The sequence below is a fragment of the Zea mays genome, chromosome 7 (assembly GCF_902167145.1).
Source record: "Zea mays cultivar B73 chromosome 7, Zm-B73-REFERENCE-NAM-5.0, whole genome shotgun sequence".
NCBI classification, from domain to species: domain Eukaryota; kingdom Viridiplantae; phylum Streptophyta; class Magnoliopsida; order Poales; family Poaceae; genus Zea; species Zea mays.
The window spans coordinates 151884530-151911831 of NC_050102.1; the positions used below are offsets into that span (position 1 = coordinate 151884530).

General features: G+C 45.8%; 3 protein-coding genes and 1 long non-coding RNA gene across 8 annotated transcripts; 1 reads left to right on the top strand and 3 right to left on the bottom strand.

The window, feature by feature from the left end:
- Positions 1-7696: 7696 nt before the first annotated feature.
- LOC103633125 (uncharacterized) lies at positions 7697-9514 on the bottom strand. The gene is made up of 2 exons (XR_556357.4): positions 9302-9514; positions 7697-8252 (listed from the first exon to the last, which is right to left on the bottom strand). It is a non-coding gene; the product is annotated as an uncharacterized lncRNA (long non-coding RNA).
- Positions 9515-13967: 4453 nt separating this feature from the next.
- Positions 13968-19757, top strand: LOC100382283 (putative protein phosphatase 2C 21). 5 transcript variants are annotated; one of them, XM_008653435.4, is made up of 12 exons: positions 13968-14301; positions 14504-14653; positions 15118-15181; positions 16302-16410; positions 16511-16664; positions 17206-17331; positions 17424-17547; positions 17618-17694; positions 17788-17840; positions 19084-19138; positions 19214-19392; positions 19498-19752. In XM_008653435.4, exons 2-12 carry the CDS (start codon positions 14537-14539, stop codon positions 19529-19531), a joined length of 1092 nt encoding a protein of 363 aa, XP_008651657.1. In that variant the 5' UTR covers positions 13968-14301; positions 14504-14536; the 3' UTR covers positions 19532-19752. The 5 variants fall into 5 exon arrangements, with proteins under 5 accessions (XP_008651657.1, XP_008651659.1, XP_008651658.1 ...); XM_008653437.4 differs by having other exon boundaries at positions 13999-14301; positions 19474-19752; XM_008653436.3 differs by having other exon boundaries at positions 14000-14301; positions 14467-14653; positions 19474-19757.
- On the bottom strand, positions 19623-20698 carry LOC100283139 (blue copper protein). Its single transcript, NM_001156041.2, has 2 exons — positions 20351-20698; positions 19623-20217 (listed from the first exon to the last, which is right to left on the bottom strand). The coding sequence occupies exons 1-2, from the start codon at positions 20505-20507 to the stop codon at positions 19868-19870; spliced, it is 507 nt and encodes a 168-aa protein (NP_001149513.1). The 5' UTR covers positions 20508-20698; the 3' UTR covers positions 19623-19867.
- Positions 20699-21841: 1143 nt separating this feature from the next.
- LOC100285422 (transmembrane 9 superfamily protein member 4) lies at positions 21842-26058 on the bottom strand. The gene is made up of 7 exons (NM_001158315.2): positions 25840-26058; positions 24933-25097; positions 24726-24835; positions 23863-23968; positions 23631-23743; positions 23390-23543; positions 21842-23280 (listed from the first exon to the last, which is right to left on the bottom strand). The coding sequence occupies exons 1-7, from the start codon at positions 25951-25953 to the stop codon at positions 22123-22125; spliced, it is 1920 nt and encodes a 639-aa protein (NP_001151787.2). The 5' UTR covers positions 25954-26058; the 3' UTR covers positions 21842-22122.
- Positions 26059-27302: the final 1244 nt, after the last annotated feature.

Here is a 27302-nt window from a genome sequence, read left to right on the forward strand (position 1 = left end):
TACAAGCCGAAGATGTTGATGCTCCAGGATCTTCTTCCCAAGTGGTTGACAGGAGAAACTCATCACTACTTCAAGCTCATCCTCAAAACCAAATCATCGGGAGTCCTTCACAAGGGGTTATTACTCGATCACATAGACATGCTAATTTTATTGAACATCACTCTTTTGTTTCTTGTGTTGAGCCTACTTGTATAGATGAGGCGCTACAGGATCCGGATTGGGTGAATGCCATGCATGAAGAACTTAACAACTTCACCCGTAACGAAGTTTGGACCCTGGAGAAGCCCCCACAAGATGCAAGAATCATTGGAACAAAGTGGGTGTTCAGAAACAAACAAGATGATCAAGGTGTGATTGTAAGAAACAAGGCAAGACTTGTCGCAAAGGGATTCTCTCAAGTTGAAGGCTTAGATTTTGGAGAGACCTTTGCACCGGTTGCTCGACTGGAAGCCATCCGTTGTCCAAGGCGCTTTATGGGCTAAAGCAAGCTCCAAGGGCTTGGTACGAGCGTCTTCGCGACTTCCTCATCGAAAAGGGCTTCAAAATCGGGACCGTCGACACAACTCTCTTCACAAAGAAACATAACGGTGATATTTTCATTTGTCAAGTATATGTTGATGATATAATCTTTGGCTCGACAAATGACTGTCATTGCAAGGAATTTGGTGAGTTGATGTCGAAGGAGTTCGAGATGTCAATGATTGGTGAGCTAACATACTTCCTCGGCTTTCAAGTCAAGCAAATGAAAGATGGTAACTTTCTCTCACAAGAGAAGTATACCAAAGACTTGTTGAAAAGATTCAACATGGAGAAGTGCAAACCAATCAAGACCCCCATGCCTACAAATGGACATCTCGACTTAGATGAGGGAGGTAACCCGGTTAATCAAACTCTCTACCGTTCTATGATTGGTAGTTTATTATACCTTACCGCATCTAGGCCCGATATTATGTTTAGTGTCTGCATGTGTGCTAGATTTCAATCTAATCCTAAGAAAGCTCATCTTCACGCTGTTAAGAGAATTCTTAGGTATCTCAAGCACACCACAAGCGTTGGTCTGTGGTATCCCAAAGGAGCTACTTTTGATCTAATTGGCTATTCCGATTCGGATTATGCCGGTTGCAAAATTGATAGGAAAAGTACTTCTGGGGGATGCCATCTGCTTGGTAGATCACTAGTTTCATGGACATCCAAAAAGCAAAATAGTGTTGCCTTGTCAACTGCCGAAGCGGAATACATTGCCGCAGGTGCTTGTTGCACACAGATTTTATATATGAAGCAAACTCTTCTAGACTATGGCGTAGTTCTAGAAAAAGTACCTTTGTTGTGTGATAATGAGAGTGCTGTTAAAATTGCTAATAATCCTGTTCAACACTCTCGCACCAAGCACATTGATATCCGTCATCACTTCCTTAGAGATCATGTTGCCAAAGGAGATATTGTTTTAGAAGGAGTGAGATCGGAAGATCAATTAGCGGATATTTTCACTAAGCCTCTTGATAAGACCCGCTTTTGCATGTTGAGGAATGAACTAAATATTCTTGATCTCAGAAATTTTATGTGAAAGGTCAAATGGTGTTGTCACTTGCATTGCATATTTAAATTCCTTGTATTGCATCTAGGGCTTGTCTAACCTAGTTGAGATAACCGCCAATAAAGCGAGTGAAAAAGCTTAACTCGGTCAAACTTGACAAGTCTTAGTTTTAAGCTTTTAGCACTTAAATTCTTCCTTTTCATGCAAATTATTGGTTCTTGAAATATGCAGGAGGTACTGCACTTAGGGGGAGTATTCAAAACTCAAATCACTCTTGAAAACCCCTAGTGCAAGCCCAAATGCAAATTTCACCATTTGCCTACTTTCTTTAAAAATTATCTAGCCTATGGCAAAATATTTTGAAAAATATATGAGGGTGCCAATACCTGTCCCAACAAGTGTTATTTTGTGTGATTATAAGTTGGGATTTGGTTTGGTTAGGAGTTAGATAGAAAAATTCAAAATTTTCCAAACTCCCCTCTGTCTGGGCTCACCGGACAGTCCGGTGTGCACCGGACACTGCACTGTGCAATGTCCGGTGCACCGGCAGCCGCGCGCGAAGTTCCTCTTTTCCTGTGCGCTGTCCGGTGGTTCACCGGACATCTACTGTGCGCTGTCCGGTGTGCACCGGACAGGCACTGTAGACTGTCCGGTGTGCCCATCTCGCGTTTTAAAAAACAGCCTCCAGCCCGAGCCAGGCCAGAGGCCCCTTTCTTTCTCCCAGCACACGCGCTCTCTGTCCAGGGGCGATTTCTCCCCCGCCGGCGAGCTTCACCGGCGGCGACCATCCCTGCTGGACTCCGGCGACCTCGACCGCACTCTTCCCCTCCGTGAGCAGCTCTTCCCTTCCCCCTTTCTCCCTGCTCTCAGTTTTCAAAGCCTCTGTACCACCAAATTCACCACCTTCCTGTGCAAATTCAAATCTGTGAAATCCCATGCTTCCAACTGGTGAAATGTGTTTCTTGGTCTCTATTACATATCCCTGCAGGTCCTTGGCTCCTTCGGGAGGGCATTCCCACCTCAAATAGCCATTTCCCTAAAACCCTAGATCTCCGCACACCACGTGCTCGGTGAAATGCCCAAACCAGCCAAATTTGCTCCAATTGAACCCAAATTTTTCAGGCACCTCCACCACACTTCTAGTAACCTACTTGCCAAATTTCACGCCAATCCAAGATCCCAGGCTTAAATTTCACCAAAATTCCCGTTTTACGCGATCGTTTCCGAGCCGAGTGCCCTAAACCCTATTTCTTCGCCTAAATTCAAACCAAGCACCCACTTCACTCATATTGACCTATATAAACCTATTCGTGAAGTATCGGCTCAATCCCATATCGTTTTGTGCCTCAATTTGAATTCCAATCATCCTATGTCCGTCAAACGTCGTTTTCACGGCTTTTGACTTATCGATCGTCCCGTCTCGTGCCATATCTCTTTGTGTATGTATTTATTCACATTTCATATGCTTATGACTATGTGACTAATACGTGCTCACCTCTTCTGTCATTTCAGTGACCCTGTGTGACCGTGTGCCGTCTTCCGTTCTGCCTGGATCGTCACCTCCAGTGTGCGCTTTCCAGGTAGACATCTCACTCTTTGCTAAATCTATCAGTCACTATTTGCTCTGTGCTTAGTCTCTCTATCTCATTTGCAGACTTTAGTTCAGGATGCCGCGCACGAAGAATGCGTCAGCATCAGGGGGTGGCGACGATGAGGACCCTCGTCGCCCCTTCAGGCAGGTGAAGGGCAAGACTGTGTATCTGGAGCAGCAGGAAGGCCGCAAGAAGCGGCGTTCGGACAGAGAGGCTCGTGCAGCAGCAGCAGCTGCAGCAGCCGCTGCACAGGCAGCACTTGGAGATCAGCCGGATGTTCCTTCAGATCAGATTGCTTTCCGTGCTCGTCGTCTCGCCTCCCGGTCTCGCTCCTCCACTCACACCTCCGCTTCCACTCCGCCACCCACTCTGCCTGCCCCAGTCACTCCTATTGCTCCATCCACCTCCACCGCCATACCCACTACCAGCACCACGCCAGCTTCCACTGCTACCCCTGCACCCGCTCCCGCTTCTGCTCCACCTGTCCCTCCACCTCGCTTCCGGGAGCGTGATGAGACTGAGGTTCGTCCTCTGGCTTCGGATCCTCGTCTGTTTGATCTTCAGCGTGCTACTGCAGCCCGGGTACGTCGGTTCAGGTACGTACCCGTGGAGTCTTGGCTGCCAGCTCAGAGAGACCCAGCAGCAGGAGTTCTTTTCAGCACACGGATTCAGGAGTCTTTCTTCAGGGCTCAGATGTCTGCTCAGATTGCGCTACGTGTTCACCGCCTCTTGGATCTTCCAGCCTTCTTGCTAGCAGCCGGTGCTGAGTCTGAGGCGCATCTCACCTATTTGCCAGGCCTTCTGTCCTTTCTGACTATCAGCGGCAGATATGTTGAGGAGTGGGTCCGCGTCTTCTATGCCTCTGTTTGGATTGACCCGGATCATCAGTGGATGAGGTTTCGCTTTGAGCGCGAGGATGTCACGATCACTGCCAGTCAGATCAGACAGCTTTTTGGATTCCCTGAGTCGACTACTCGCCTCCACAGTCTCTGTTACGGCACTTCAGATCCTCCACGTCGCCCTCACGGCGGTGTGGCTCCAGGGACAGCTCACGCCGCGGCTCTGTTCCGCCCGCCTTTTTCAGATGGGTCACGACGTTCTCCAGCAGACTTCACTACTGCAGCGAAGTACTTGTATGAGCTCGTCAGACGGACACTCCTGCCTAGGATGGGATACAGGGAGGCCACCACTCATATTCAGCTTTGGCTCCTTGGTGCCCTGGTATCCCACTCTGAGTTTGATGTTGTTGACTTTCTGATCTGTGAGATTGAGGACACTGTTCTGGATGGGATTCGTGCTCGGCGGCAGCTACCCTATGCTCACTACTTATGCCACATATTTGCGCAGCTGATCCAGCCACCTCGTTTTCAGAGTACCCTTGAGGCCTCACGCCTTGTGTTTGGATCTTACCGTCCTGCTCCAGAGATTCCAGTGCCAGCTTATGCTCCTGTGTTTGACACTCCGGCCGAGGATGCCGCACTTCGACAGTTTGACACCCAGGGTACAGCTGATGATGATGATGATGATGATTTTGGGATTCCTCCTCCGCCTCCGCCTCCTATGCCTCCACGCTCCCATGATCATGAGGCTGGGAGTTCTCGTGCTGCTCCTGCTCCTCCTCCGGCTATGGACCCTGCTCTTGCGGCGATTCTGGCCAACCTGGCAGCCGAGCAGGCCCGGTTATCCGAGACGATGCTCTCGATGTTTCAGAGCATGCAGGACAGGCAGGATGCTCTTCAGCAGCAGCTTATTCAGGATAGGGCAGAGAATAGGGCATTCATGGCCCTCATGCTTCAGCATTCTGGTATCTCAGCTCCTCCAGTTCAGTCTGCTCCGCCTTCTTCGCTTCACGCTCCAGTGGTGCCCTCGATCTTGTCTGCACCCCCTGCTGTCACCTCTCCGCTCCGGCCGGTCACCTTGGCGTTCACTTCTCCGGTTCTCAGCTCTATCTGCCCGCAGCCGCCAGTGCCACCAGCATCTGCTGTTACCACTACCGCTGTGGCAGTATCTGTGACCGCTTCTGTTCCGGTAGCTCCTGCAGCGCTGCCTGTGTCCGAGTCAGTACCAGCTCCAGCTTCTACCGCAGATCCTGGATCCGAGACTGACTCTGACCCTCCGTCGGCGTTCGCTCTGCTACCTCGACCTCGACCGGATGTGCCCCCGCCGCCTCCTCCTGCTTCAGATGTTTAGTTTCAGGTCCCTTTTGGTGTTTGACGCCAAAGGGGGAGAGATATGAGTTGTGAGAGCTAGGGGGAGTTAGAGAGTTAGTAGAGAGTCAGTGTCCTTTTGATGTATTATTTGTGCCTGCTACTCTCTGTACTAGCTTTATGTTTTTGGCTCACAAACTCGTCATATACTCTCGTTGCTTTTGGTTGACTGTGTGTATTACGTTTTCACCTTATATCATATCACCAATCTTCTAGCTCTTGTTTCATTAATTTACTTTCTCTTTATATGAACAAGAATCTTATGATGTGTATGCGCTCACTCTTATTATTATGGTACACATTCTTTCTGTCAAAGATTACTGAGTATAACTAACCATTCTTTCTATTGACAGAATTTTCAAAACAAACTACTCTCACAAAACTTGTAGGGTTGTCATCAATCACCAAAAAGGGGGAGATTGAAAGCATCTAGGCCCCTGGTTGGTTTTAGTGATTAATGACAACGTATTATTATATGTGACTAACGTGTGTTTTGCAGAGACAAATGGTAAGTTAGGTCGCATGACAGGTAGAAGTACTACAACGGTGAAAACAATCCCTGAGATAAGAACTCGAAGCGACGGCTAAAACGACGGAACAAAAGGTGAAGGTCTAAAGAGTCCGAGTGTCAGGAGATGTGGACACTCGCGATTTAGTTAGGTCTTTTATTCTCTTTTAGCCGTACTATAAAGAGGGGTTGTCGATGAGTAGTTTGACCAAGAGAGTTCTAGTGTAGTGTTGGTGCACAATCACACTCATATACAGTGCTAGGTGTCACTCTAGAACTCACACAAAAGTTAGAACGAAAACCGATTTGAAAATCAGCTGAAAACAAGACTTAGTGTTTCTGGCTTTGGGGCACCGGACTGTCCGGTGTGCACCGGACTGTCCGGTGCACCCTCTGCCAGGTGGGCCAGGCTGGTCCACGGCAGGGACTCTCCCAGTCGCAGAAACCCGAGAGCGCAGCCTTCGGAAATGAATTTTAGTGGCACACCGGACATCGCACCGGACTGTCCGGTGTTCACCGGACAGTGAACTGTTCATTGTCCGGTGCGCCATAAGTCCAACGGCTAGCTGTCAGAACTAGCCGTTGGAAGTGACCGTTGGCGCACCGGTGGCGCACCGTTGGCGCACCGGTGGCGCACCGGACTGTCCGGTGCGCCATCGCGCAGCAAGTTGCCTGTAACGGCTAGTTGGTGGGTGAGGGCTATTTATACCCCTTCCACCCACCATATTCAACGTCTTGCACTCCACATTTATTCCAGCACCTTGGTAGAGTATTGCAAGCACCAAAAGCCTTGTGAGGAGATTAGAGAATCATAATCCACGCTTGTTCCTCATTAGCGCTAGTAAGAGCCACCTAGAGCACACACCACTTGCATTAGGCTTCTCTTGGTCAAGCGAAAGTCTATGGCTTGTTACTCTTGGTGATCGGCATCACCTAGACGGCTTGGTGGCGTTGGGAGCTCGGTGATCACCGTGAAGATCTTGTTGGTGACCCGACTCAAGTTTGTAAGCGGTCTCGAGGGATCCACCGCGCCGGAGTGGCAAAGGATCATCTCGTAGTGAGCACTTGGTTCTTGCGAGGACCAAGGGGGAGCGATACCCTTGCGCGGGTGCTCCAACGAGGACTAGTGGAGAGTGCCGACTCTTCGATACCTCGGGAAAAATTGGAGGAGTCTTCTAAACTTTGCTTTATATTACGCACTTAATTCAAGCACTTTACATTGTGTATTTGTTTAGCAAGTATTTGAAGTATTATCTTAGCTTTGTTACATTTCTAGTATTATATTCTTAGTGCTAGTTGTTGGGGTGAAGTTGGGCTCTTGTTTAGCTCTTGCTTAGGTTTTAATTAGTGTTGATTATTAGAAAAGCCCAATTCACCCCCCCTCTTGGGCATCGTGATCCTTTCAACCCCTACCCTTTTAGGAGATCGACATTTGACAAGGTACACGGCTTTGATTCGTTCATAAAAATATTAGCTGCATGTTTGGTTATTTTGTTTAAACAATTTTATTCTTTAATTTTGTATCGTGTATCGATATGAAACTTGAATTATATACCGCACTAGTTTTTTTACAATCTTATTTAATTTTGTCATGTGGTCTTTCTACCGTCTCATAAATTATCTGCCTGACTGGGGAAAAGGGGGGGGGGGGGGGGGGGGGGGGGGGGTGAAAGATGCCTCGTTGCTAACGCAATTGGCTCGGCTGAGTTTGTTGGAACGATTTGATCCGTCTAAGCAACGAGGCATGCGTATCTCCTCAATGACCTTCCCGCAGCTTAGCTTGTAGGTCACCGATGACGCCAGTCGAGTTACATCGTCCAGACAAAAAGAAAAAGTCTGAGGCAGCGATATTAAGAATCAAGAAGAGAATCAGATGTGATATTTTTTTTCAGAATAAATACACTACGGCTGAATCAACCAGCATATATCATCAGTGTACCAGATTATCCGGACAAGTGAGCAAAGCATATACGCGGATACGCTCAAGTGGGCAGGTAAGGGTGCAGGTCCTTGCAATCCGAAGGTGTCATTAAACAAAGCTTCCAGTTCCAGAGCAGCATCCGCTGCAAACAGTCTACACAGGTGCTCGCGATCTATCCGAATCGCTGGGCTGCATGCACATGTGCACGAGCAATCAGCACCGGGAAACAGAATCATTCTGATAACATATTTGGCTGGCTGCACGCTGGGCTATCATCATCGACATGAAGACGTGCCGCCTCCAGATCACGGGATGAGGCGCAAGATCTGGCGGCACCCGAATCCACTGCCCATATCACCGGAGCTGCAGAGGAAGTGGAGGGGGCTGCGAACGGAGACCGGTTAATTGCTCTCAGGATTAATTGCTCTCAGGGTTCAGGAATACAGGTACATCCCATTCTCTTGTAGCACCACTGTTACGGATTGAATAGCTGGACCACAATAAAGAGTAAAGAGCTCACAAGTCGGGTAATAAGAAACATGAAAGCTTACGCCAAAAAAATAGGGTCACTTGGATAAATTAGAACAGACGATTGTATATATCACTGCTCCATCCCACTGAGTTTCGTGATTCAGATTAGCCAAATTAGCTGTTTGGTTTACTCACTCTTCCATTCCATCAGGCAAAAAAAAAAAGAATGTGGCGGCGAAATGAATGCTGCTGACTTGTCCCTAGAACAGAGTATCATTGCTCATCAATGTAATAATAATAATAATAGGCTTATGAGCTCTAGTCCTCGATACAGTCTTTTGCGGGAAACCAAACACAAAAGCCCAACCCAACAACAGACGGCCAACGCACGACGAAAGAAGCAAAACAGGTACTCCTACAGCTTATGCGACACAAGATTCGGTGGGAGTTAAGGGCCTGTTTGTTTACCCTAATGGATTATATAATCTGGATTATTTTTGGAGGATTATATAATCTGGATTATATAATTTGAATTATATAATCTGAGTAGTGCTGTTTGTTTACCCAGATTATCTGGCGTGTTTCTGTTGGGCGGCGGGCTTCTCCGATCCGATAGGCGCAAAAACGATTCGGTAGATTATAATGGCAATGGTGAGTAATTTCTAGGAAACTTGAAAGGGTAGTGGGGAAGTGGGAAAAAAATAATCTGAAATAAGCACATCCTCACTTGCTTATGGATTATCATAATCCAAGGGGTTAGATTATATAATCTGGGCAAATAAGCTAGACTGTTTGTTTGTCTTTTAGGATTATTTAATCCAGATTATATAATCTATGGGGTAAACAAACAGGCCCTAAGTTAATCGTTTGATACTCCTATGCGTTGGAATTCCTATCGAGCACCGTCCGAATAGCTTGAAAAATCGAATGATTCGCCTACCGAAACCTAGCGCGACGCTATAGGCAGAGGCAGGCACGCGCGGTGCGAACGAGGGAGTCCGGGCCAAGAGGCGTGTGCACAGAGGAACGGATCATGGGATGATCGGGTGCCTGGGAAGAGGTGCTTACTCTGCTCTCTGCAGCAGCCGAATCGGAGGAAGACGCCGAGCGGCGGGAGGATGATGTGCAGCAGCGGTCGGGGTCGGGGACAAATGGGTGGTGGTCTGGTGGAGGCGTGGAACTCTGGAGATCTCTCTCATCCTCCTTGCTCCTGCCTAGGGCTGGAAAAAAAGCTCGAGGCTCGCGAGCCGGCTCGGGCTCGATCAGGCTCGGCTCAGCTCGGTGAGGCTCGCGAGCCTAAATGAGCCCGAGCCGAGCCTAATTCTGCGGCTCGCTACACTAACGAGCCGAGCCGAGCCGGCTCGGTGAGGCTCGCGAGCTGGCTCGAGGCTCGGTCCAAACTACTGCTTACTCGAATCTCCGTTGACCAGTGTGTAATTGTGCTGTTTTGGTCACAACTCACAAGGAACTAGAGTGCAGGGACATAATTTTTTTATTACATGGAACATATTGTGCTTCAAATTTGAGCTAATGACTATAATTAATGTTGTTGAGTACTTGAGTGTACAGGCTCGCGAGCCGAGCCGAGCCGGCTCGCGAGCCTATATCGAGCCGAGCCGAGCCTCATTACCGAGCTCGCTAAGTGACCGAGCCGAGCCGTCCTGCCTGTTTGCGCGTTCCGCGAGACGAAATTTCAATTTTTTTTACTAAACTCTTGCACAGCGATAACGGGAAAGCAATCGCCGTCTTTGAAAGAAGGCAGCGCGTGCATGGGCAGCACGAGTTCTGTGCATAGTGTACCCTGGCCCCACTTTCATGTACAGTAGTTTAACGGCAACTTGTACGCGCACGCGCGCCGGAAAGAAATATTTTCAGCCCTCCGCCGTTTATGAACAAGCCCACGTTCCGGCATCGTCTGGGAGATCTCTGGCCCTGGGAGTGGGTCTGTGGGCACTGCCTAGCTAACCCACCACTGACCACTAGTGGACTATAATGATGTGTTTGATTTGATGTCGAATTAGGATAAGTCAGAGATGACAATATTTTCTCGATTTTTTTTATCGTGCTGCCACCAAAAATTACTCTGGTGTTCATCTCGTCATCGCTTGACTCTCATACAGACACTATAAAAAATATGACCGCCTCATTTCATTTCTCACTGTACATTCAACTAAATGCACCTTAAATTAATCAGCGCGCCACCGGCGCGAGTTACCAGATTTGGTAAGGCAAATCCAGCGAAATCCGGAGCAGCGTGGGCTCGGCCAGCATAGCCAGTAGCCAGCGATACTGACCCGAGCCGATGACAGCTCGCGTGTCGTGGGGCACCTTTTTTTTATTAAAGAAAAAAAGCTCGACAAGCAGGTCGGCAGCCGGCACTCGGTGGCAGGCAACAGCGTCGTGTCGGTCGTGAGGTGCGTGATGGCAGTGGCAGCACATCAGCGCAGCCTGCGCACAGGGACAGGGTAATCTTCGACGTGGAGTGGCGCACACGTGCCAAGCCGCTGGCGGAGACGGCAACGAGTCCCCAGGATCAAGATCTGGAGGAGACGGATCGGAGGTGCCGACGCCGGTGCTGTCAAAGATTCTCTCTGTGCACTCACTTGTATGGCTATGGCGGCCAAGGTGGAGTCTAGACAAGGATACTAATCCAATACCACTGCACCAGCAACATCAGCGAGCACCCCCCCCCCCCCCCCCCCCCCACACACATCCCCCGCCAAGAAAAAACAGATAGAGAGAGAGACGTTGGTGGGATCCTAATCCCAGGCTTATCTCATTCCCCACGTTGCGCCATACGCGGCACCAGATTTTGTTGATACGATGCCAGGAACAGTTTGCTAGTTCAACACGTAATGTATATTTATACATTTACTAATATAATAGTACTCTTGGGGGATTAGCTGACGTGCCCCCACCCTCAACACCCCCCGATCTTTAAAGCGAGTTAAGTACACCTGGTGTCGTCTTTGTGGCCGTCACCGGAGCGCCACTCTGACAGGTGTTGATTTGATCGCGCTGTCTGTGTCCACCAAACTGCGTACGCCTAGTCCACTCCGCTCTCCCTCTCCTTCATACTGCCTGCCGCAGATGGACACTTGTCGGCTGCGTGGCCTCGTGAAAAGGCGTCGCGGTCGAAAAGGGTGTCCCGTACTCCGGTTCGGTCACGGACGTTGATCTCCGGTCTCGGTGTGCAGTAGGAAGTCTTGTATCTAGATGGATAACAGGTAAGGCTATCTCTACCGACTTATTCATGTATATGTTTATATTTAAACTTTACTCTACAAACAATACAGTCTACAATACAAAACAATATTTTTAGATGACTTTATAGGTGTTGGACTGGGTCTAAGCATGTATAACTCATCCGTATTTTAAGGAATATCAAGAGGACAAGTGTAAAAAAAATGAAGGAATGTCTTTAGCACAGTTCTACAAAGTCTAAATAGGGTTCCAACTATAAGTGTATATTTGGGCCGTCCGGTCTGGCCCGGTCCAAACACGGAAAGCCTCGACACGGTTGAATTTCGGGCTGGCCCAGGTCGTGACAGGCTGATCCATGGGCTTAGCTTTTGGCCCGTGGCTCAACACGTTATTGGTTAAACATGCATTGTTTATTTCGGTCGGCTCGAAATTGAAAAGGCATGAAATTTAAATTCTAGCCTGAAATTCGTACAGGGACCAAAAATCATATAGCCCAAAATTCACAACAAAACCCGAAATTTAAAACACATAATTTATTTTATAGATATTAACATTTCAAGCTTTATAATTAAAAAACAAAAGAACACGAAACCAATTGGTGATTGACACCTCATCTCTATGATAAACATGCGGCTAGCTAAATTTGAGTCGATGATTTCCATGATTAATGATTAGAAGCGGATGACCAAATAAATACGGGCCTTTTTGTGCCTCGAATGGGCTATTTCGTGCCTTCATAAATGGGTCGTGCACGTGCCCGTCCGTGGACCGCAACCTCGGCCCAAGCCCGACCCGATGCATAATTTTGGGCCGGTTCGGATCGTGCCTTGCTTTGGACCGTGCTTTTTTTGTGCTTTGGACCAGCGCGCCAGGTCCGACCTAAATGTACACATCTAGTTCCAACCATACAACACACACAAATAAGCCGTATCTTAAAGGGTTCTAGTGATAAATTAGATTGTAGTAAATAGTTACTTAGATATATCCAGTGCTCGGAGAAATACAACATAGTAACTAGGTTGTATATGCAATTCACTCGTCATTCCGGATAAGGGATAACCGTCATTAGTCTGGGGACAGTGTCCTCACAAGTCACATTGGCATGTAAAGGCATGTCCATTCTTCTTGTGTGTTACGGGGGGACAAATGTTCGGGACATGCGGTGCCTCGCTTGTGAATCATGATGTGTGTGGCCAACACGTCCACATCATCTACATGTTTCGTATGATGAATTTTGACCCTTTCGACCGAAGAAAACTTAGGCGAATTCACATGAGTTCTCCTTGGACAAGCCACAAACACGATGTTCGAGTATTTTGCTGTAAAAAAAAACTAGTTGAGCTATGCTTCACTGCAGTGTTAAAACTTAATGAAGGATTATCGGGCAACAACACGCCGCATTACAGCTGCGTTCAGAAAACTAAGGCAGCTGTAAGGACATGGCGGTGGAATTTTGAAACACCCAAAGGACACATGCGCGCTGCACAGAGCATAGTCGATGATGACGAGAGCACCAGCAGAATCATAAAAGGGGGGGATGATTTTAGGGACAAGTCCTGTCTTTCATTCAATTGAGACCAAAAGGAATATAATCCATTACAACACACAGGTGGCAATCAATCAAGGGACAATTCAAGCACTAAGGAGGTGTTTGGTTAGAGGGACTAAAGATTAGTCTCTAGTTTTTAGTCCCTTTTTTGCCAAACACTAGGACTAAAATATGGACTAAAATGATTTAGTCTTTAGTTCTTCACATAGGTGCTAAAAGAGACTAAAAGCCTACATGAGTGTATTCCAAGGGCATTTGAGTCTTGTGGACAATGTATTTAATGACTTGAGAATCTATTTAGTCTCTAGAACCAAACAAGTAGTGACTAAAGTTTAGTCCTAGTACTAAAGTTTAGTCTTAACACTAATTGAAACCAAACATGGCCTAACTCCCCAGTTCCCCAACGGGCCTACTGGTAGTGTGGGATCCTTGGAAATTGAGTGGTACACTCATCTGGAAAGAAAATGCATGCATACGGCTACACGAATAAAAGAAAAATGATACATCAACATCATGCAAAAGCGCTCACGCTGTTACGCACCCTTAAAGCTTATATAATTGAGCAGGTTATAATTCGAAACAAACACCTCTAAACTATCATCCGGATTTTGAAAATATGATAAGGGATTGAGAAATCATCAGCCCATAGGCCTTGGTACGTGCTAGTGAAATGCTACAGTGCTACGGTACGGGAGGAAGAAGAGGTATACGGGGTATTTGGAATTGAAGTTTTTTTACAGTTTAGAAGAATACCACAGTATTTTCAATACTACAGTATTATATATAGAATGATGTTTGACAAGATAGTTAAAATCTTTGTTTTAAAATTGAAGTATTGTAAATATTCTAGTTGTTTTAAGGTATTCTAAACTTAGGTATTATCTTAATTTTCAAATCTATAATATTTTAAACAACAGTACTGTCATATATAAAGTATATGATATTATTTAAAAACTGAGATTTTTTAAAACTTTATTCCTCAATACTAAATAGGACCTACTCCTAAGTTGCGAGCTGGCGGTGAATAGAAAAACTAGATACGCAATCTTCCTCGTATCCCCCCTCCCCTCCCCAATTCGGACCTCGTTCCGCCTCTGCGGCTCTGCCCCTCTCTCTCACCTCCCCGCGGGCGGCCGCCCCCACCGCAGCCCGAACCGCATCTCCCCCACCACTGGCATCCCCCTACCGCTTACAAATACGCGACACATCCCACCTCGACGGTCTCTTTCTCGCATCGCTGCGCCGCTCCATCCGCTCGGCTCCCACCCGTCCGTCGTCGCCTCGCCGTCGAGCCACCGCCCTCCTTGTCAACCTCGTAAGTCGCTGCCACATCCTTCCCCAATCGCGCCATCTCCCCTCCGAATCGCTGCCACGCCGGGTGGTCTCCCCACGCGCGCGGCCGCAATCCGGGCGGTTGGGTTCGTGGGGTGGATCAATCTCGCTTCGTCGCCGTGAAAATGGGTGTTGGGCTTGTGCGCAGGCTGACGACGGGCCCGTGTGATTCTGCTGCGGTGCAGTGTTGCTGCTCGGGCCGGGCGGGAGGAGAAAAGATGGGGGTGTACCTCAGCACGCCCAAGACGGACAAGCTCTCAGCTGATGGAGAGAACAGCCGCGTCCGGTTCGGCCTCTCCTCCATGCAGGGGTGGCGGACCACCATGGAGGACGCGGTGAGTTGCTTCCGCCTCCCTCGTGGCTTCCGATTGGGTGGGAATGGGATTGCTCCCGACTGTTCCGTTCCATGCTCGCATGACTGGTTTGGGGTGATTTAGGGTGAGATGTGCCTGTGCCTGTTGGAGTTTGCGGCTGTGCAGTGTCCAAGGCGCGATCCTGTTATTATGTGTAGTTTTGCACGATGAGAACCAAGTTACCTGTTGTTGTTTCCCATGGTCAACCTATAATAAACTATGTCGTGATTTAATCGACCAACGTTCTCTTCCCTGTATATAAGCAAAACGCTCGGGATAGTGTTCTGTTGCATTCGCGCTGGGAGCTCACTACTAGTTCTGATGGATTGGTTCTCAGATGATTTATGACGAAAGCTGGCACACGTTAGCTTGTTTACATCACTTTGAATGGATCGTTAGCATGTATCTCTGCTTTAAAAGCTGATCTACTGTGCATTGTGTTGCAGCATGCTGCCTTGCCAGACCTTGATGAATGCACATCCTTTTTTGGTGTTTATGATGGCCATGGTGGTAAGTCGTGATTGTTTTCTACTCAGGTTATGAAATTACATTCGTCTGTACAGACTATTTTGTGAATCTGCATTGTTTTGAGCTAACAGAGGAGTGTGTTTGTTGGATTTACAACATCTATGTTCTCTCATCTGATCCAATTAATATTTAGACATTGATGCTTAAAATCTATGTGTGATTAGAGGCACGGTAAATTCAGTATTGCCTCCATGTGTTAAATACATGGGTGGTAAGATACCGCAGCAACATCACTCCTGGCCATGAGGCGTGCTGATCTTCTTTTGCATGTTCTTATGATCATAGCAACAGTGCACACATAACCAACTAGGAATGAATGCAAACATCAATGCCTGGCGGAGAAGTGTTATCTTCCTACCACAAGCCATTGTCATTTGTCTTGTTTCGAGTCTCACAAATGGTGGCTCCATCTTGGTTCATTGAGACATGTAATGAAAATTAATGAGGGGAGGCACTATTGCATATGCTGGTTCATAAATTAACTGCCTAGATACTTGTTTGCAGCATGTCCCGCCTGATTGGTGATTGTGTGCTAGTTCTTCATCTTACCTAACATCCTATCTCTGTCAAAACACTGGCCTCTGGCAGAAGAGTTTTGTTTGGCTAATGAAGGGGGTGTTTGGTTCCTTTAGTCACCCTCCTAAACTTTAGTGACTAAACTTTAGTCACTAGAAATCCTATTTATAAGACCTATTTTAGTCACCTGGTATTTTAGGGACTAAACTAAAGTTTAGGAGGTGGGAACCAAACACCCCTGAATATCATTGGTGAGCAATCAATGGTTTTATGTAACAACACAATTCTAATGAGTAATAGCAATATTAAATGTTTCAATATGCTCAAATGGACTTGTTAATAACTTAGCATCGATTTGAGTGTTATTCTAGACTACAGTTGTCCAAAATACTAAGCTTCTAATGTGGCCGTAATAAATCAAGATGTACATGCCCTGTTCTATGAGTTTCTCTGGCTGTAAGTAAACACTGTAAATATCATTTGTCAATGGACACATGTGCCTTTTTTGGGGATTGTTGTGTGCTTTATTGTGTAGCTATGCTTCATATGACTATTTTTTTGACATACTATCCCATTTTTACTCCAGGAAAAGCTGTATCAAAATTTTGTGCGAGGCATTTGCATAAACAAGTGCTTATAAATGATGCAAATTCATCTGGTGATTTGCCAACCTCTCTCCATAAAGCTTTCTTAAGGTAAGTTTCTTGCTTCTTGTTATAGAATGAGTCAGTCCTGTAAAATTGGCACACTTTTTTTGTTGGTTTAGTAAGGCTTAATGACATTTGAATCTTTCAGAATGGATGAGATGATGAAAGGGCAGAGGGGTTGGAGAGAACTAACTGAGCTGGGAGATAAGGGAAACAAAATCTCAGGTATGATAGACGACATAATATGGCCTCCCAAGGGTGGTGATTCAGATAAGATAAGGGAAGATTGGGATACCGAGGAGGTAAAACATCTGTTCTGTTATCCATCATGAAACATTGTTTTTTTTGTGCATGAAAATTTCAGTCATTGCCTTTTTTGGAGCGGGGTTCTGAAATAGTTCGTAGAATACACATTTCATGGGTATAAAGCTTTTTCTATGCTTAAAGCTATCTCTTCTATTATAGATATAGATATCTTCTATAAAGGTAAAACGAATTGAGTCATTGCTAAATGTTCTTGCATCTTAGATCTAAGTTAGACATCAGTAGATATGGTTCCTATCTGGGCACCTGGCTATAGGGCTCAACACATCCAGGGGGCTGGGGGCAGATCCAGGAATTAGATAAGCCCTGCTAATGAGCTTATGATGGTGACAACCGATAACTATACCATTTTTACACCATTATTTTCATGTACCTATCCAAATTCCTTTTGTATAATTGAAGGAAATGTTGTTTTAGTATGGATATTACTTTGTGTACCATTGTTTTTTTCTTTCATTCATTTTTTGGAGTTGAATCCAAGTAAACTCAGTGTATCTATTTAATGAAAATCTATATCAGGGTCCAAATTCGAACTTTCCTGGACCAACATCTGGAAGCACAGCTTGTGTGGCTGTCATAAGAAATGACAAATTAATTGTTGCAAATGCTGGGGATTCTCGGTGTGTTATCTCACGGAAGGGTCAGGTACTTTAGATTTTCTAAATATGGTTTTAGCTCGATTGCCAAACATTAATAATAATGCCAGAATATCTTTTGCATACTCATCTGTTCTGCAGGCTTACAATTTGTCAACAGATCACAAACCAGATCTTGAGGAAGAGAGGGAGAGGATTTTGGGTGCTGGTGGATTTGTTGTTGCCGGACGGGTCAATGCAAGTCTGAACTTATCTAGGGCAATAGGTATTTACTCTTTTTGAAGCAGGTATTGTTGTGTTGTTGCATTCAACCTTATTTATTTAATTTCCTCTAGGTGACATGGAACTGAAGCAAAATGACCTCCTGCCAGTGGAGAGGCAGATCGTGACAGCTGAACCTGAATTGAAAACAGTGGGTTTTGGTGACCCTTTCTATCAGTATTTTTTCTTGAAACCTTGAACACAAATACACAATTTACTAAGGGTTGCTTTGGCTTCTGATCAGGTCCAGCTCTCGGAGGATGATGAATTCATTGTTTTAGCTTGTGATGGAATTTGGTATGCTTTATATTTCTCTACTGAATGTAAATTTAATATAACTCAATTGTTTTCTTCTACTAGTATTTGTTTGCATTCATTTTTGTTGTGTTACCAAAATAAACAAACTATCTACATGAGGTACATCATCCTTGAAGAGAGGATGCCATAATTGGCTTCCTTAGTTTTCATGTATTATAATTACTCTGGGTAAGAGATAATGAAATCACTCTTTTGTCATGGCTGTGTGTGGAATACTACATGAACAATTTCGATGATGTTTATCATTCAATCAATCATAGAAAATCCTGAATACACAATTATGAACTGGCCAAGGGTGCTTAATGTTCTTCGGGCAAAAGCATCTTATTGACCATGGACTTATTAGCTTAAAAATCCCTATTTCAGGGCAGAGGGAGTAACTCACAAACCAGGCTTTGCAGTTTCTGATATGTAACTAAGTAAAGCAGAACACCTGCAAATTGTCATACAAATACTGTATCAAATGAGTAATCAGCTTGCGTATCTAATCTGTATTTGTGATGCCACACATATTTTGGATTTGAGCTAATTCCTTAGAAGTAGCACACTAGGGTTTGCAGTTGTTGATATCTAAACTGTTTATAGATATATGTATGTTGTATCCATGTTGTATACAATTAATGAATTTCTAATTGACAAACCTAGTACCAGAGGCTCCCACATGAGTCGAGTTTGGTGCAGGGATAAACTGAGGCAAGTCTTTCCCCTCAAATGCATAGAGACTGCTTCGAACCCGTGAGCCGTGACCTAGTGACTTAGTGAGATAGCTCTCACCACTACACCAGGCCCACCCTTCCTATTAAAATTATAATTGGGAAATGTTTATTTGTTTTGCATACATTAGCTAGATAGTTAGATTGACACGGTGGGCATGTCAAATAAAGTTGCAATCTATAGTTCTTTTCGAGTTCGAAATATTGTGCATTGAGCCGCGCGATATTGGACCCCCACCGAAAAAAGGAGACTGATGGACACTCTTGAGCTCCATTGCAGTTTGAGTGCATAAGGCATCGATGGTTCCACACAAATAGAATTAATCCATGATAGACAAGCAGATCCCTGGTCTTTAGGTTGGAAACTGATACTTTGGTTACAAGTATCCATGTTGCCATGGATAATTTTGGAATCCATGCTTTGATTTTAGATTCAATTGGTGAACCCCACTAGTGCTGTTACTCTGCTTATTGTATTGTCGTTGCTGAACATTTTTTTCTTCATACAGGGATTGCATGTCAAGTCAAGAAGTAGTTGATTTTGTACATAAACAGCTAAAGACCGTAAGTGGAGCACACTGTTGTGTTTGATACCTTTACACTTTAAATTGTTCCCTCATGCGCCTAATAACTTAACAGGAGGATAAGATATCTAGTGTGTGTGAGAAGTTGCTCAACCGCTGTGTGGCACCTACATCTGGTGGCGAAGGATGTGATAACATGACGGTTATTGTGGTTCAATTCAAGAAACCAGCTTTAGCTGTTGCTACTTCTAGCGCTGAGCAGTCTGCTACCACTGCAGAAGGGATGCGGCCCAAGTAAGCTTTCCTTTGACTGAAGCTACTACACTAGCAGCGTTTGAAATCTCAGCGTTGTAAAATCCCAAGTTATTCTTTCAGAATTTGAGTTGCCTTTGTGAACAGCGAGGTCGATGGCCCAGATTACCCCCCGAAGTAGGCGTTGAGTGGCACACCGTGCTGTGGAGCTCTAACCGGTGGATAATAGACAAAAAAGGATAGTGAGGTGGTGTATATAAGAAAAGGGATTCTATTCGACAATCTCTTATAGGGTTTGTTGCTTCCTTCTTTCTAGTGTTCAGAGTCGTCGCAACCTGTAATACATGGCATGTTGGTGCTTAAATTGGTTTTTTTGTGAAATGCATTGATGAGTTGTCGGAAGGGTAGTTTAGCTTCTCAAGCAGATTTGCTTGCAGAAAAGTGAAAGATCCGAATGAGATGGGAGCAAAAACAAAAATACTAGAACAATGTTCAGTGAATGCATGGAATAAGGCTCCTAGCAGAAAGCAGCCACTGCAGCTGCGGCGACTGCGAGCGTCGCCAGCCACGCGGCGCTCCTGGTCCCGAGCGCCGCCGCGGCGGCCTCTTCCTGTGCGCCGGTGTCCGCATGGCTGCTGGAGCCCTTGGAGGTAGCGTTGTGCGGGAGCGGGTGGACAGTGATGGCGACCTTCATGCCTTGCAGGCAGAAGCCGTTGCCGCAGACAAAGTAGTAGCGGCGGGCGGCGGGGAGTGGGATGAAGTCCTTGCCGGAGGTCCAGTTGCCGGCGACCCCAGCCATGGTGCAATTGTCGTACCCCGTCTCGTTCACCTCGAACACGTTATGCGTCCCCTTCTGATACCGGAACGCTGCACAGCAACATTGCGGTGTTAGCAGCAATCAGGGCTCCAACGGGAGCCTCACCTCGCTATGAAATGAAATGGATCTAATACGGCAGCCAGAAGGGCCTAGAATTTCTTGTTTGGATGAGGAGGGCCTTACAGATGAGGTCGCCGACGTAGAAGGTCTGGTTGCCGGACCAGAGGGAGTAGTTGATGTTGGGGTTCCACCCATGGTTGGCCCCAACGATGTGGTCCGTGCCGGCGGAGGGACCAAGCGCGAAGCCGGCAAGCACCGCGGCGACAAGGAGCCACGACATTGCGGCTGCGGTGCGAGCACCACGTTGGGGAGACGGCCGTGGTTATGTGAGCAGAAGAGCGAAGAGGAGGCAGAGAGCAAGTGAACTGCGGCGGAAGTGCTGTCGTACAGTCAGTGGGCGGACCGGCGTAGCCGCGTAGGAAAGGAGACAGGACACAGGAGCCCGGCAGCAGCACCAATTATATCGCTAGTGTCAGCCCCGAGCCCGACTCGAGTATGGTTTTGCTGCGGAGTGTGGGTGTGGCCCGCTTTTTTTGTTGGGGCACCACGGATTTCAGCAGATTTGGCGGGAATTGAGCCCTTTATACGCGCCATGACTGGTTCCCTGGCGAGTGGCTAGGCCCCTGAGAGTCAGTTCGAACGTGACGGACTGCTGCAAACAGCAATGCAGCAGGCATCTGCCGAGCCTGAGAGAAGCAACTTCCCAGGTTTCTCCATCCCATGGCACCCTTTCATTTCATTTCCCCATGTACACCAATGGCGAAATCAGGTTGGGAAATTTGATGATTAATTATGGCTGATTTGGTGATCAAAGAATTAGAGAAAATCCATGAGAGAAGAATCTCCTTGCTAAGAGCTAGTTTAGTAATCTCATTTTTAAGCGATTTTCAATTTTCTAAGAGAAATGAATTAATTTCTACTGGAAAAAATTGAAATCACTTGCAAAAAAATGGGGTTGAGAACTCCATTCTGGGATTTTTATTTCCCAAAAAAACAAACTAATTTAGTTTGAGAAAATAGAAATCACTATTCCTAAGCAAGGAGATTTCTCCCATATAGATGTCCTCCAATTCTCTGATCATCAAACCAAACCAACTCTTACTGCCTAATACCTCAAGCAGGCATAGTGACTTAATGATAACACTCAACTTTTAAAATGCCAGCATTCGATTCACAGCACAACAAATGAGCATTGCTGGAACAAAGATTTTTGCAAGTCAAAGCGCCAGCTCTGATCTCTAAGGAACTGAGGTTACATTCTTGCCAATTGCTATTGAATTGGAATTTACTTAATAATATAGGTCATTTAGTTTAGAATTTGGCATTCTACCACTTTCCAAAGTTTAGAGATAAATCTAGGGAGATTGATTTTATGTATCACTAATCTACATTTTTTTACTCGGTAACTTACAACTCGGCTCACTCCTCTATAGTATAACTGAAGTACATAAATATTTATCCCATGTGACCAACAATAATATACAAATATATTCTGCATAAAACCATATTAGCTTAATTAATCTATATCTAAATTTACTATTCAATTCCAGGATCCAAACGGTGGATTTCATACTGGTCTTGGAGCCCTACAGTAATTCACCGGTACAAGCATATACCTGTCACAATGAATTTAATTTATATAGAGCCCCACAAAAAAATTTGTCACAAGGTACAGCCTCATCATAATGTGTTTACCCTTATATTTTTCAGTTCCAAATCACTAAAGTGTATAACCTGACAATAACAAAACATAAACCATCTGTAAACTAAATCCTAAACAGTAAAATTTTCCTGAAAACCTTCAAAAAAAGGAGGGGGGGTAATTCCCCAATCCACATTAATCATACAATTATCTTGACTCCATTGAAACATGTGCTGTTCTGTCATCTTGGCACCTAATCGATCTTCACTGAAGAGTAAATCAACCTAGTGAACCAGAAGCAGGCGCAGAAACCAATTGTGCCAGTCAGCACGAAGAAGGCATATGAGGCGAGAAGCATGTAGCCGAAGTACAAGATGCCAGACACCAGCTTAGTGATCTGCAGTTTCGTGAAGAAGTAGAAACCAGCGTACAGGAAGAGATACAGGGCGGAGGATCCTGAGGTAAGGTAAGACCTCCACCACCACATGTAGTCCTCACTGCAGAGCTGGAAATAGCAGAGCACGATTGTGATCTCGGCGCAGGTGATGATCAGGATCACAAACACAAGGAAGAGGAAGCCAAATATGTAGTAGAACTGGTGCAGCCAGATGGAGGTGAGGATGAAGAAGAGTTCAATGAAAACTGCTCCAAATGGAAGGACACCGCCAATCAGAATGGTGAAAAGCGGATTCATGTACCAAGCCTGCTCAGGGATCTGACGTGGAATCTTGTTTGTCTTGACTGGAGGTTCCATGGCAGGTTTCTTGAACCCAAGATAACTCCCAACGAAGACAAGGGGTACTGAGATGCCAAACCAAAGGAGGACCAAGGCAAACATTGTGGTGAAAGGAACAGCACCAGATGACTTCTCCCCCCATATAAGAGCATTCAAGATGAAGAAAATAACAAATGCAACCCCTGGAAATAGGAAAGCCGTTTGCAGGGTTATCTTCTTCCACTCTGAACCTTTGAACATCTTGTAAAGGCGGGAAGAAGAGTAGCCAGCAAGCAGACCCATCAAAACCCAGACTAGAAGCATTGCAGTCATGAGTCCTCCCCGGTTTGATGGAGAAAGGAAACCCAACACAGCAAAGATCATTGTAACTACGAGCATGCCAAAGAATTGGACGCCAGTGCCAACATAAACACAGAGCAAGTCAGAGTAGGTTGGAGGACGGAACACATCCCCATGAACAAGCTTCCAGCCTGTTTCCTCTTGTGCTTCTTCTTGAGTTTCAAGCTGATTGTATCTAGAAATGTCTCTGTAGAGAGTGCGAAGCATTATCATGGCAACCATGCCTGATAGGAAAAGCACGATCATGAGAGAGTTCACAATAGAAAACCAGTGAATCTGATCATCGGTCATCAACAGGTAGGTGTCCCAGCGTGACGCCCACTTGATCTCACTCTCCTGAAAATTAGTGGAAGTTCCATTAAAATCATGACAAAAGAAACATTCAAAGAGTACACTAGCAGCTAAACAAAGTTAAAATAAGCAATTCTTAATCCCAGTCTTGTACCTCAAAGCGAACATCATATGTGAATATGATTTCCTTGCCAACTTCAACTTCCTGAGGAGAATCAGAGTTTATTACAAATTTGCTCGCATGAGGATCACAAGTGCTCAAGCGGGTGTCTACACCATTCCATTTATCGTCAACCTGGTGCTTGACACTGGCAAAATATGTACCAAAATACCTTAGGTCCATTTCATAAAGCACAAGAAGAATAAATCCCGCCAAACAAAGTTAAGAGGTAAACCTGTGTGGGTTGACCTCAAATCCCACTATTCTAGAATGTTCCAAATTATCGTCCTTGTGATACTTCACCGTAAATGACAAATGGTTGTGTATGAAGTATTTCTCATCCTTTGTCTGAAAAAAATGTGTACGAGAATTTATTTGTACAGATAAATATATAAAGGGTTCCAACAAAGAATTAAAGATTGCATGCATAAAGAAAAAGTAAACATTAAGTGAACAAAAGGACTTACTCCAGAATACAGGCCTTTGGCACCAACATGATATCCACCTTGATAAGCAATACTGTTCTTATCTTGCCTTGTAACAGGAACAACTAGCGGGAGGTTGTCAAGGATCCTGAGATGCAATTTATATCAGCTATAGGAAATCACTGTGTCAACTGAAGTACAACACTACCCACATATGCATGGTTATTAAAACGGTAAAACGTTAAAACGTTATGAACCACCTTTTTAACGTTTAAACGTTTAAACGAACGTTGAAACGTCTTTTCAGACATTACATAAAATTTCAATTATAGAATGTGTTCATACATAAGTTAAGTACTTGAGTTCACAAAACAAAATGAAACAAATCAAGTTCAACCACACAAGTTACAACTTGTATATATGATCAGTAACCATAAACTCTTGATGACTGAAAGTCTGAAACTAGGGAGTGCGTCAATGTCTGAACTGGAAAACTGAACCTGGAACTCTTGATGATTGAAAGTCTAAAACTAGGGAGGGTGGCGCTTCACTGGCCTGGCAGCGCTGAACTGTTGGAGGATGGAGAGGGAGGAGGGGGCAGAAGAGAGGAGAGGAGAGGAGAGGAGAGGAGGGAGGCTGTCGGCACTGGACGCCTGGTAGCCCTGTGTATTTTTTGGCCTGTGAAAGACCCAATACACGTAGAACGTCCTGAACGTGCTTAGAACGTCCGAAAACGAGAAAACGACGTTTAAGCGACGTTTAAACGTGATAAACGGACGTTCTACGCGTTTTTGCTAAAACGACCGGACGTTCTAAACTCTAAGCACGTTTTGTCGTTTAAACGACGCTTAAACGACGTTTAAGCGACGTTTTAATAACAATGCACATATGTTCATAGTCCTTACATGTTCACTCGGTATTCGTCCTCTATCTTTTCCTTGAGCTCCTTGGCTTCTTTCTCAGTGATCGGTGCTCTGCAGACAATCTGACACATCTTGGGCTCTCCCATTTTGAACTATACTCCAAATAACAAGCAGAATGGAAAAAATATGTCACACACATACCCGAGGACAAAATCTCAATTAATCTGTTATGTTATATACGGAACTAACCACATAAGGAGAGTTCTCAATGCGATCGCCACGAAGTACCTCCCCAAGATTTTCGGCACTGTCGACTATGGTATCTGGCTTGCAGAACGGAAGGGAATAATATGTATACGGGAGTTGAGTCTTGATAGATGTCAACTTATTCACCTTCACTGGAAGCGGATCACCCTGTGGGCAAATTAGGAGAGAAAAATGCTATGATATTAGTAATCACAAAATGACACTACTTCGTTATAGGACATTAACACAGTGAATGCCATTCCTTTGCCATGAGTGATCCTCTACAAGATACTTTATTACATGATCTAGCACCTCATTTAGGATTTAGGAGTTGATAGTTGATACCAGCTCCAGCACCTGCCTAAGCTGCCTTGCTACGTCATTTTGAGAAGAGAGATAAAAAACGGAGAAGCAGGAGTTCCACCAAATGGGAGCTCAAGCAGAAACTACCAAAGTCTAAGCATCTACTAAACCTTCGGATCAAGGACCATCATCTGGAAGACAGATTAAAGACTATCTTATCTAGTGTATATACAAATACAAAATGGCGTGTGTTGACTTTTCCACAAAAGGCACAATCCTGATCACACCAAAATCTAGCGGTTAATTTTCAGATGAGGACAAAGATCACAACAGCAAACCACGATAGAGAGGCTAGAAAAGTGCGCGAATTGAGGTGCAACATGTGAATCCCAAGCCCAGCTATGGAACCGTCCTAACTAAACCAGATGAACGAATCTGGCACGCTGCACACCATACAAGAAACCCTCGAGCTGGATCTGTGGATACCAGCCCGGCAGCCCCTGTGCCGGCATCCCGTTGACTAGATCCAGCTCCGAACACGAACACAGTTACACAGCCACTCCAAGGGGCACCAAGGGGGGAGGGAAACCGCATGAAACGAACAAACCTTCGCGAAATCGCTCGGGGCAACGCCGGGGAGGTAGAACCCGGCGGCCGGCGCGGCGACGGCGAGCAGGACCGCGAGCGCCGCGGCCCACCGGAGCATCGCCGGCGTCCGCATCGGTGATGGGACGGAAGAATCACCGCCCGGTGGGAGGGCAAGCTCCCTAGATCTGCGTGGCGAGGGGTTGGGTGGGTGATGGGCTGATGGCTCGCAGGCTCGGCGTGGCGCGCGAAGTCAGGTGGGTAGAGGCGACGACGCGCGGCGCGCTGCGAGGAGGAAGCTTCGGGTGACGGGTGGATCTGCTAGGGTTTTTATTGATAAATGGTTTATTGACGCTTAGGTCCCTTATGAAACGTTTAATTTCTCCGACGGTGTCGGTTAGTTTGGTTCGAGTTTGACCTCGTGTGTCGTGACACGTGCGACGGAGGTGGTGCTTGTCGATACCCTGATTTGAGTATTTGACCCGCATTCCGCAACGATGGTGTTTTTTTTGCGAACACGCAACAATGGTGTTTGGCAGTACATGTACACAGTACACCGGGTCATCTGCTCTAAGTATACTTAGCATTCAAAAATTATTCTAACATAATTATGTGTATATAGCTGTATACTAACTTGGTAAGTACACATCCGTCCCAAAATATAATTTGTTTTAAACTAAACATACATTCATTAATTTTTATGATAAGATGTTTAGAGAACCGATATTTACATATCATGGTGCTAAATGTCTTGTACCAGGTGCTTTTGTTTCACTCATCTTTTCAAAAAAAAACAGGGACATGTATTGAGCACCATATGTGCCACATGGGAGAGGGCGGACGGTCCGGCTCTTTGGCCGAACGATCCGATCCGCCTGTAGGAGCAAACGGTCCACGTTAAGACTAGATCAAACGATTAAGCCTCTTTTCCATGTGTGTTTATCCATCTAAACTCGTGAATTATGTTGGAAAACATCTAGAAACGGGTCCAAACCTCCCTCTATATCAACAATCGAACCAAATCAATCTATCTTTTGTTCCTTTACTTCTGTGCCCTAGGAGTAGCAGTAATGTGACCTTCCTCATCTCATCTTCACCTCTCTTCGACTCTATGCCGTCTGGAGGCATCTTGGGTGGTCTGCCGACCCAAGATCTAGGGTCTCACCTCCCTGACAGGGTCCCTCCTGGGGGTGAGACCCAGGTGCTGTTGGCGAACGCCACCGCTACTGTGCACTCGTGGACCATCGAGGCTCCACGCGTGGACCGTCCAACTTGAGAGAGCACCCGCTCTTGCCACAAGGTCACAGACCATCCACGCCGCCGAGAGAGCATCGCCGCCAGTACATCTCTCAGTGATTGGCGCTATGTTGGCGCCAACACTTTCGTTCTTCCATAGTGAGGTGATATGACTTGGGTGGACCAACGATTTTGCCGTTCGTTTGGAAAATAGAAAATCATAACAAAGAGGCGTCTCTCGTTCATTAT

Bases quoted from the DNA above. Each gene is read 5' to 3' on its own strand.
- LOC100382283 (XM_008653435.4), top strand. From the start codon at position 14,537: ATGGGGGTGTACCTCAGCACGCCCAAGACGGACAAGCTCTCAGCTGAT. The intron at 14,654-15,117 runs GTGAGTTGCTTC...ATTGTGTTGCAG, and splicing joins GGACCACCATGGAGGACGCG to CATGCTGCCTTGCCAGACCT. The intron at 16,665-17,205 runs GTAAAACATCTG...AATCTATATCAG, and splicing joins AAGATTGGGATACCGAGGAG to GGTCCAAATTCGAACTTTCC.
- LOC100283139 (NM_001156041.2), bottom strand. From the start codon at position 20,507: ATGTCGTGGCTCCTTGTCGCCGCGGTGCTTGCCGGCTTCGCGCTTGGT. The intron at 20,218-20,350 runs GTAAGGCCCTCC...GTTGCTGTGCAG, and splicing joins CTACGTCGGCGACCTCATCT to CGTTCCGGTATCAGAAGGGG.
- LOC100285422 (NM_001158315.2), bottom strand. From the start codon at position 25,953: ATGCGGACGCCGGCGATGCTCCGGTGGGCCGCGGCGCTCGCGGTCCTG. The intron at 23,544-23,630 runs GTTTACCTCTTA...ATATTTTGCCAG, and splicing joins TTTGAGGTCAACCCACACAG to TGTCAAGCACCAGGTTGACG. The intron at 23,281-23,389 runs GTACAAGACTGG...ACTAATTTTCAG, and splicing joins CATATGATGTTCGCTTTGAG to GAGAGTGAGATCAAGTGGGC.